At 36.6% G+C, this 10,374-nt stretch overlaps 1 protein-coding gene across 1 annotated transcript; it reads left to right on the forward strand.

The window, feature by feature from the left end:
• Positions 1 to 474: 474 nt before the first annotated feature.
• Positions 475 to 4,729, forward strand: LOC117113831 (heat shock factor-binding protein 1-like). Its single transcript, XM_033257276.1, has 3 exons — positions 475 to 639; positions 1,132 to 1,198; positions 2,322 to 4,729. The coding sequence occupies exons 1-3, from the start codon at positions 568 to 570 to the stop codon at positions 2,408 to 2,410; spliced, it is 228 nt and encodes a 75-aa protein (XP_033113167.1). The 5' UTR covers positions 475 to 567; the 3' UTR covers positions 2,411 to 4,729.
• Positions 4,730 to 10,374: the final 5,645 nt, after the last annotated feature.

A 10,374-nucleotide genomic window follows, 5' to 3' on the forward strand; every position in this document is an offset into this window, starting at 1 on the left:
ACAGTAGCCTAAAGGGCCTTTTAAGATCAGCATGATGGATATAAATAGATATTTCTCCGGAATATCATCCCACCCTACCTCCCCTACCAATCTCACTCTGTAGATCTCATTTGTGCCAAATAGTATCCATTGCTACAATTCATATGCAATTGTAAAGAAATCGCTTTGGTTTTTAAAAGTTTTAAAAAACATCGTATAGGCTATTTAATATTGACCAAAATCTTTGCTTATTTTCTCTGGTTTAATGTTTGTTTTATTAACATTAGAAAGTGTAATGTGGTATATATGTAAATTTGTTTGAACTTTTGAATCCTGCAGACTACTTCGATTTTCTGTTTATATTTTATTAAATATAACAGGAAATAAAGTATTCTTCAGTCTGAATCTATTTTTGTTCACGTCCCACATGGCGCTTAGACAAGGATTTGCGCCCTCTACATACAGAGTCGATAATCTTGATTATTTACAATTGCGCATGCGTTCATCTCCCTAAGCGTCACTTACCTACTGATATACGGAAGTATTTATAAATATTATCGGATTAGTTTTTCTGAATTTACCATAACAATGTCAGATGTAAAACAAGAAATAGTACCTGCAACTGCAGACCCAAAGAACGTTCAAGACTTAACACAATTTGTAAGTTTTCAAAGCAATAATGGCGCCGCGTATTTATCCTGTTTTGCTGTCAGCTAGGCTAGCTAGGCTAGCTAGCCTATGTATCGGCCTAGCAGGCCTACTGTAGTACTACTAGTACTACTGTAACTAGCCTAGGGCCAGCCCAACAACAGTTTACTGACGCGGGACATTTCCCTTTGAATGGTCTTCATAAGCCTAGCCAGGGCCTGTTGGGCCCTGCCCTGACCCTTAGCATCCCATCGGACAATGTCTGTGTTTATGTACAACTACGTCTTTATACATTGCCGTGTGTGCTGGTTGGTATAAATAGGGTGCGTGTGCTGATTGATTAGGCAATTAGTTCAGACAATGTTTTATTTATTTGGATTCATTGAAAGGTGTTACATACTATTTAGCCTAGGCCCATATCCATGGTGCAAGTCACAAGTGTAATGAAATTGAATGAATAAATTTTCTTTTCGATAGCCAATTGATTTTTTTTTCTCATTGTAGGTACAACAACTTTTACAGCAGATGCAAGATAGGTTCCAAAATATGTCTGACCAAATCATCACAAGAAATATCCTTTTTTTTTTTAACATACTGTATTTGATAAATGATTCTATTTGTGATTAGTTTGTTCATGTATGTCTTTTATTATAAATCTTAAATCTGAATTCTGAGTAATGAATAAATGAATACTGTAGGGGCTCTCAAAAATAATCACGATCATACAGCTTAGGAAATAACAACTTTTTATAATACACATATTAAATTTACAAATAGGTAACAACAATACAGAAAAATGACTGCAGTACAATATTTTAAGTGAAATTATGATGTAAAATGATAATTATATATTTATGTAATAGCAAAAGATTAAAATATTGTCTTACTAAAGATGCAATATTGAATTAAAAAGTGATTTATCATCACTGGTGTATCAGAGTAGAAATTATACACCTAATTATATACCTATATATATAACCTGGCAACTACCACTGGGGAACATCCGGAGGCCTGGGCATTTCACTCTACGTAGTTACCAGTGTGTGTGCAGTGCTCTATTTGCTACTAAAGTAGCTAGCTGCCTAGGCCAGGCCAGGCCGCTGGATGTCCCCAGGGCAAAGTTGCAAGACGTTGGCGGCGCTGATTCAAAATAGACCCCACATAATGCTACATTCACATCAAGCCCAGATCCGGCCCGGACAAAAAATCGTGAGTTGCTACGTTTTTTGAACGCTTAACATCGCGCAGGGAACACGGTTGTTCGGGTTAAGTACGTATGCGTTCGATTGGTTCAGAACCAACCAAGCTTTTTGATGATTGGTCCAAAAAAAAAAGAACATACGATTTCAAGAATACAAATGGCTCTTAGATCCATCGGTCTGGATCCGGGGTCTGGATTGGAAATCGGACGAATTTGATGTGAACGGTCCTATTCTTTACCATTGAACCCATTTTTCACAATTTTTTCTTGGGACTCCGGACCAGAATCCGGGCATGATGTGAAAGTAGCTTTATGGTGTATACATTATTAAAATTTTATCTTCATTCTTTTTATCAACAGGCATCAAATTATTAACATGATCATCATAATTACACTACAGTATTCATCAGGTATTCTGGTCATACCAACCTTATTGGATATCTATACCTGTATTTTCCTTTCTGAACTTCTGGTTTCCTTTACTAAGAAATACTAGATGACATGGGGTCAAGAATTGATGATTTGGAGAAGAACATTGCTGACTTGATGACTCAGGCTGGTGTAGATGAACCCGAGAAATAGCATGGTCGCTAAGCAACAGGCTGCTTGCTTTTTTTCTTTCATATGTGGTCCAGATTGTTTTTGTCTTAAGTTCAACAACTTCTTTTTGTCAGTGAAGCAGTGTAGTCAAAATGTGCCAAAGTGTTGCAGTTAATGTTTTCTTTTTTTAATGTACACAATTTTTTTTATTTAAAAGACAAATGCTCACTGTAGATGTGCACTGTCACAAACAGTTGAATGCCTTGGCAGATTGTAGTAAGCGTTACAATGTAGTTGGGTCAGTATTTGTGGCCTGTCAAGCCCTGCAGTCAAGATGGGACCAAGGTACCACAAGTGTATTGGCCAGCTGCCTGTCTACATTTGGCTCCCAGCCTCTTAAGTAAAATGTCTCAAGCCATGTACGCACAGCGCCAATGGTTGTTGGCAATTGCGATTCCAGAGAGTGCTAGTGACGAGGTATGCGCATAAGGGTCATTTTTAATGATAAATTGGACATACTGCTACCGACAATTAGCAGACAGCGATGCATCCTCAAGCGCACAGAGATGAATTTTTTTATGATAGAGTGCGTGCCCAGTTTCACTCAATGGTGCTAAAGATTGTTGGTTGATCAAAATTCATCATTGATGTTTATTATTACGTATGTATTATTACATAATATGTTTATAATACATGGTGCATCATAAATTCTGTTTCACGAAAAAGAAGTGGGTTACATGGAAAGGTCATGGCTACTTAACATCATCAAAGAAAACCACTTTTTATAAAAAATATATTGATAGAAACTCTCCTGTCAAAGTAACATGATGACCTTTTTTAGAGTAAATTTGGCACATTAAATTTCCTACCAGTATGTTCAGTGAGTATTGTTAAAACATACTTCAATAAAATGTATAGGTTCTTCAATGTCTTTTAAATTGAATGGAAAGATACTCAATAATGTTAATACCAGTACCATTATTTTACAAGTCTGTAATGCATTTATTCGAAAATTTATCAGAGGCAATTTAATGTGGAATTAGTATATAATAATTTAATATTGTATGTAAATGAAAAAGATACCGCAATGGTATATATGGTTTCTTTTTACTGACCAGAGTCACTGTTGGTTAGTGTTGGAAAACCAAAGAAAGCATAGTTATATGTATGTATGTATGTGTGTGTGTGTATATATATGTATGTATATATGTATAGTACTGTAGCTACTGTATGTCTATGCTAATGAAATTATGAGGTTACTGATTCCTTCTTTCCGTGATCCTTAGATGTTAAAGGACGCTGTATCATGGTTAGCGCCATACAAGACAGGTTAACAGTGCGACCCCACAGTGATACTTCTCGGTCCAAATTTAACTGTAGGAGCATTAATCAAGAGGTTGAAAAAGTCACTCATTTTTGCAACAATTTCAGTTACACTATAAGCAAAATTACAATGGAACGTTACGCTAAACCCTGCCCCTTTTTTCCTAAGGTCCAACAACCAAACATAGAGAAATATGACTCGGGTTGTGGTTTGGTCTCGCCTATTGAAGAACATGTTCTGATTGTTCGGTTATGTTACACTGACACACGGGACGTCCATTGTTTTACTAGAACTTTTTGTTCTGGCTGTAATCATGTTGAGTAGTTGATGAAGTAATTAAATGCACACAATTATTATTTTGTAATTGTATAGTTCTTATTTCCAATTATAATGGATACAGTCTATGAACTGTTATTGAGGATGTATAGTTACACAGTCAGGTTGTATAATGCATTCAAATCCATTAATTATTTCCCAAACAGATAAACCAGTGATATCGAACTTGAGGTGCGAGGTTCAATCGGAGTTGTTCCTTTTTAATCAAAACAACGTACCTTTTGTTTTCTTGTGTTTCCACAACTTAAAACTTTAAACCATTTTAGTCGACACTTCCTCTAAAAATAATGGTACGGTCTGCTTATTTAAAGATCTGAGTTTTCTAGATCTATTCAACTCACATATCTGAGTTTTCTAGACACCCGTGTTTGCTTAGGTATGCACCGACGAAAACAGCAAAAGCATTTGTAACACAGTGCTGGATTTCAAGGTTACATAGGCCTATGCAAATACATACTTTATAACTTTCATAAACAGTCAATAATAATAATAATTATTATTATTATTATTATTATTATTGGAAAGACGTTTTTTTCGAATATTAATATATAATGGGAAAACAAAAATAAAACATTTGGAGTCATAAACAGATTGTGTAATAATAGAAATATAAATAAAAAAAATGTTTGTGTAGATTTCACTTTTTACTGTTTTTGATTCATGTATTATCACCTGAATAAATATATTCTGCCATTAACCGATACATTGTTGATGATCATTATTTAGAATGGCCGTAAACAAGGAGGTCAAATTTAATACCTCCTTGCCGTAAATAATAGGACAGGGGCGTACGGTGAAAAATCTAAGGGGGGATCGAAACGAAAGCGCAGGGTTGCTAGCTGAACTCGGAGCAATTTAGCGAAGCTTTCAGAATTCGCGGGGTGCGTTATTTGTGAGTGAAGCGAGCATATTTAAAGGGCACTTTCTTTAAAAGTGGGGGTTGACCGCACCCATCGACCCCCCACGGAACGCCCTTTTTCTTAGTTAAACAGGGGTTTCAGCAAGGACTGTACATTACTGCCATTAGGCGGGACTTTTTTTTTTATACCTTATTGGTGATTTCGAATAAAACTGAAACTTTATTTTGGCCAATTAACGCACCCGCCGCACGAAAAATGGAAATTTCAGAAAAGAGACAAAATACTGTGACATGAATTACAGGTAATATTACAGGTAATGTTGTATCAACTTTCACTAGGGTCATTCAATGCCAAATTATAGGTATACAGTTTAGCAGTAACTAGAGATGGTGATACATTTTTTTACATCTTGTTTAGCGAACCTGCCAACTGCAAATATTGATGTTTTCGAATAAAAGTAAAATTTTATTTTTGGCCAATCAGCGCACCCACCACCACGAAAAAGTGTAAATTTCAGAAAAAGTAAAAGTTTCTCTTTATTTTTATTACGCCCTCCGCTGCCTTGAAATTTCCGAAGATAAGATATGTATATTTCTTCCAAATTATATAAATTTGAAGCATTTAACCATCCCAACTTTCATTCACCAATAACATTTTATTTTTATTTTCTCCTCCATTTGGGTGTTTTGGCAAAACTATTTGCTAAATAAGAAAACAAAATGTTATTTTTATTCCGCCCTCCTCCGATGATCTTTAAAAAAATAAGTACACAAAACAAGGAATAGAAAAAGTCTCGCCTTACCGCTAATATGGGCCTTAGGACATGTCGCATGTTAAGGATGTGTTCTTAAGGTCGTGAGTTCGAATTGCATCTAGGTATTCAATTTTGTTTTTTCCAATTTTAGGATTTTTTTCCAATTTTAAGGAAACCTAAATTTTTTTTTTTTAAACGTTCTAAATAATTTTTCTTGTACAAATAAACCTAATTATTTAAAAATGTCTATCTTATTAGCTCTCCCAAAAAAAAAAAAAAAAAAAAAAAAAAAAAAAAAAAAAAAACCATATGAATATTAACTTGCGCCTGTACCGTATTTAAGTGTGGAGACACTTTGACACCATAAATATCCCTATCGATAAAAACATAAAAATTGAGGTCAAAGTTCACAGAGGTCAAATTAGATTACCAGTAACTGGGATTTTTTATCCCCACATGTTGTACTATCACCATGCCAAAGAGTAAATTTGTATCCGCACTATAATATCATTTCCCCTTAGGGACCGGACTACTAGAATCTTTTGTTGTAGATGGAATAGGAACTGTACCAGTACATCTTTTCTACAGGCCTACTTCTGTTTCTATATACGGTACATATATAAATATATATATGCCTATATATTCATATATATATTATGGTGGCCATCTTTAAAATAATGTTTTATTCACTATTGATTAAGTCAAATTCTAAATAGTTAAAATGTATTCTGTTACCCTTGTAATTAAAAAAAAAAAAAAAAAAACATTTAAAGTACAATATAAAATGCGAGATTTATAATACAATGAAGAGCAGGCACCATTTTGTTAGCCATCTTAGAAAATTACACTATGGTTGTCAAATTTTGTAAGACTTAATTTTAATCATTTATAACATATATTACTACCTAAAACTACCTTGAATTTACACAGAACCCCATATTTTATTCCAATATATCGGATTTTAATTAAATTGACACTATGACCTTTGACCTCCCTATTTTCCATGTTCGGGTAATTTTAAAATGTGACAACCCCCCTAAAGAGCATATAAGATAAAATTTAGTACAGTTTCCATCCATTACGAAACACTACTGGCTAAGTCAATTTTTAGACCTTTTTCATAATCGACGCTGGTCTATATAGGTTATTTGGGGAAAACAATAAAAAAAAATCTACTCATCACATCGTTGACAATGAACTATTGTAGTAAATCAAATATATGTATTTTTGCTTTGTCTATGAATTACGCACTAAAGACCTCACTAATTAATCGGCGGCGATCCGTACAGTACCGTATGGGAGCATCCAAAATGTATTCCGTGGACTGCGAAAGCATTTAGTTATTGGTCAAGCAGGACGGCCCAAATCACATTTATTAAAATGCCACTACAAAATAGCACTCTCAATAAAAAAAAAAAAAAAACCAAAAAGAAAACGAAAAGTTTTCATTGTTCCTTTGTCTACCATGACAGAAGGTAAAATTTACATGTTTAAAACTTCATGTTTGTGAAATTGGATAAAATAATGCATTTTTAGCAAATCGAAAATGATCGCACTCACAATTTCCGGTCTTTCTAACAAAACCAAAATAGTCACGTCACTCAACAGCGGGAAATCCGTTAGTACAGATAGTGTAATACTATGTATAGGTGTAATTGTGCCCTACCTGACGTGGACATGTACCGAATACTCAGCACATTTGAAAACAACTGCGAAAAAAATCGCAAGTTGTTCTCGGGTGGGACTCGATCCCACGATCTCCAGATCACTAGCCTGGCATCATACCTCTAGACCACCGAGCTTGCGCCTGATGGCCAAAAGTGAATTCGAGTCCAAGTAAGCAGCGGGTACTGCAGTGTTGATAGTAATTGTTACTGTCGTGATGGAATAATAGACAATAACTGGGTTTGCGTCAGGAGAAACATGTATAGGTGTAATTTTGCCCTACCTGACGTATAATACTGTAAATATTTTGTAATAATTAGAAAAATCTTATCATGGGAAAACAAAAGCAAAACAGTGCATGAACTATAAGACAATAGAAGACAAAAACAAAACGATTAATTAAAAATATAATCCCTAATGAACTATTCAATTAAAGGCAAAGCAGTGGCGTCACGCTAGGACGCTGACGGGGGAAGGAGCGCCAGGGCCCCGACATTGTAGTTTATGAAAAATATAATATGAACTATAATACCATAGTTTCATTCAATGGGGCTCGAAAGTTGTGAACAATAAAAACTGGGTTCTGATGTTTGACACTTGTTTCTGATTTTGTGATGAATCTGCTTTGCACTGCAGCCTATATACATTATTAAAACATGTTCTGATTCTCACTAAAATATTCTTTATATTTACACCTACATAGAGTACAGGCCTACCTGTAGGCCTATACCAGTTCCGAAAGTTGGCCTATGTAATCTATGTTGGTTTTTTCATAAAAGTGTCTGAAATATTTCATCAGTCATGGACCATTCTATGTTCTCGGACAACGCAGTCAACAGTTCATAAAAGCCTAAGCTCTGAGCTAGAGGGGCATTTGAATTACAATGGCACACAAACCAGGGGCGGATCCAGAGATGGGGGGCCCGAAAGTTGGGCCGATCGAGACAACACTGTACTAGGGGGTCCGGGGCATGCCCTCGCGAAATTTGTGTGTTCTAGACGCCCGAAAATAACATTTAAGGCGTTCTGGGCTATCATTTTTTTTTTCCCAAAAGGGGCCGGGGCCGGCCCGCTCCCCCCCCCCCTAAATCCGCCCCTGCAAACACATCAGCTCAAGGGCGAGGCAGCATCCTGCTTTCGTTAGTGTCCAAGTGGTTATTTTTTACATTCATGAGACCAATATCAAGCCAATAAGATTCAGTTTCGAGCGTATTGACTTAACTTATTATCAAAGCCAATTCAAATCCAGTAACTCATCCTGACCAGAGGTTTACAAAACCAATGATCAACGAAGGAAAAATAAAAAAAAAAACATACTGAAAGAATAAAATTGAACAAATATTTCGATTATTCTTCATTATCAAGCAAAAATAACGTGTCGGCATTACTCTTTCGCAATGTTTCCGTGTTTCCGGACAGCGAATATTTTCCTAGAGTAGCCTCTGTCCGATCATGTGAATGTGATTTTCCTTAAGATAAACCTAGATGGAGGCTTCCTAGCAGACGATAACGAGACTAACGGGTCTGCTAAAAATGTGACTGCTAAAGTCTGCACAAACAACATAAGAATATTGCCAAACAGAAGAAAAAGTCGAGTCGGAATCAGTTCTAAATAAATGTCACAGAGTGGGAACCATGGATTGATATTCACAATTATGAATACTTAATTAATGAAAACTGTACGTGTCTCTACAACGATGGAACCCCCGAGACATATATTCTTATTAAATCTAGTTAATACGCTCCGGAAAATGCGATACTCGGCAGATCATTCGTGACACATGGGGTGGAATATCTGAGACACAACATGTGCGCCGAAGGCAGATTGGTCCTACAAGCGGGAAAGAGAGAGGAATACGTCACTACCCATTACGTTGCCCATATGTGTCTGAGTTTATTACAGCGGCTCTGAATACCCTCTGTACTGTGTTGTTTAGGCCTATTTAGGCTATGTGATGTCCACAGATGTGGTGCACAAACTTTACGCAGTCGGCATGAAGACGGAGTATGTGCTTAATTATCTTCAATCTCCTCAGAAAATATGAGGGCTGCTAGGTCAACACAGGTGTTAAATATAATATGAAGGCGGTATATCATGCTTCACAAAAAAAAAAAAACAACAAAAAAAACTGAGATATTGTATTGATATATATGCCTTCAATCATCTCCAATCTGATTATTTAGTGATTTAAAAACCATCAAGTTTTGGATCTTGCAACGTGTACTGACATATAACTCTGTCAAAACAAAAGATACCGACCCGACCCTTTTGGAAGGTTAAAAAAAAAAAAAGAAACAAAGAAAAAAGATTATGCCCCCAAACGCCTCAGAGGTTATTTTCGAGCATTTCGGACCCCCTAAGGTAGTGTTATCTCGATCGGCACCACTTTAGCTGTCTCTCCCCCCCCCCCACACACCCTTTCGGACATCGATGGATCCGCTTCTGATCGTCTCGAGCTGCTTGCATATTCTGCCATCATCTAACGCTCACAGGGAGCGGAGTTGAATTCGTCGGCAGACGGTATCGTGCGACGCAGTAAGTGCTCAGTAGACACGATATAAGGCATGACTTGCTACAACTGAGCTACAGTATAAGTCTAAAGGCCAACTCAGACAGCGTCGGCCGACGCAGCCCGACCCGATTTATCGTCGGGGACAGTCTTAAGCCTTCGTGAGAAATATTAAACACGTTCAATATTCTACTACGCGACTGCCCCCGACGCACACCATCGCGTCTGCGTTCAACTCACACAGACCCGACGCGACAACAAATCGCGTCGGGCTGCGTCGGCCGACGCTGTCTGAGTTGTCCTTTAGAAGATATTCGGTCATAGGCATAGAATTATATATCCACACTGCCGTATTAATATAAACTGGAGCATGGAGTAACAGCAATTGTACATGTAGCCATTATTGTTGTCAAGAAAAAAGTGGTCTTTATATGTAGTTGCTCATGCGTTCAACGTTCCTCTTTACACAAAGACAAGGGCGAAATATTATAGTATTGTAATTAGGAACAGATACAGCAACATTTAGGTTGACGTTGGATTGATGATTCAGTTGTTTT

Source organism: Anneissia japonica, unplaced genomic scaffold (genome assembly GCF_011630105.1).
Source record: "Anneissia japonica isolate Jap-2015-1 unplaced genomic scaffold, ASM1163010v1 scaffold694_len1028156_cov167, whole genome shotgun sequence".
NCBI classification, from domain to species: Eukaryota; Metazoa; Echinodermata; class Crinoidea; order Comatulida; family Comatulidae; genus Anneissia; species Anneissia japonica.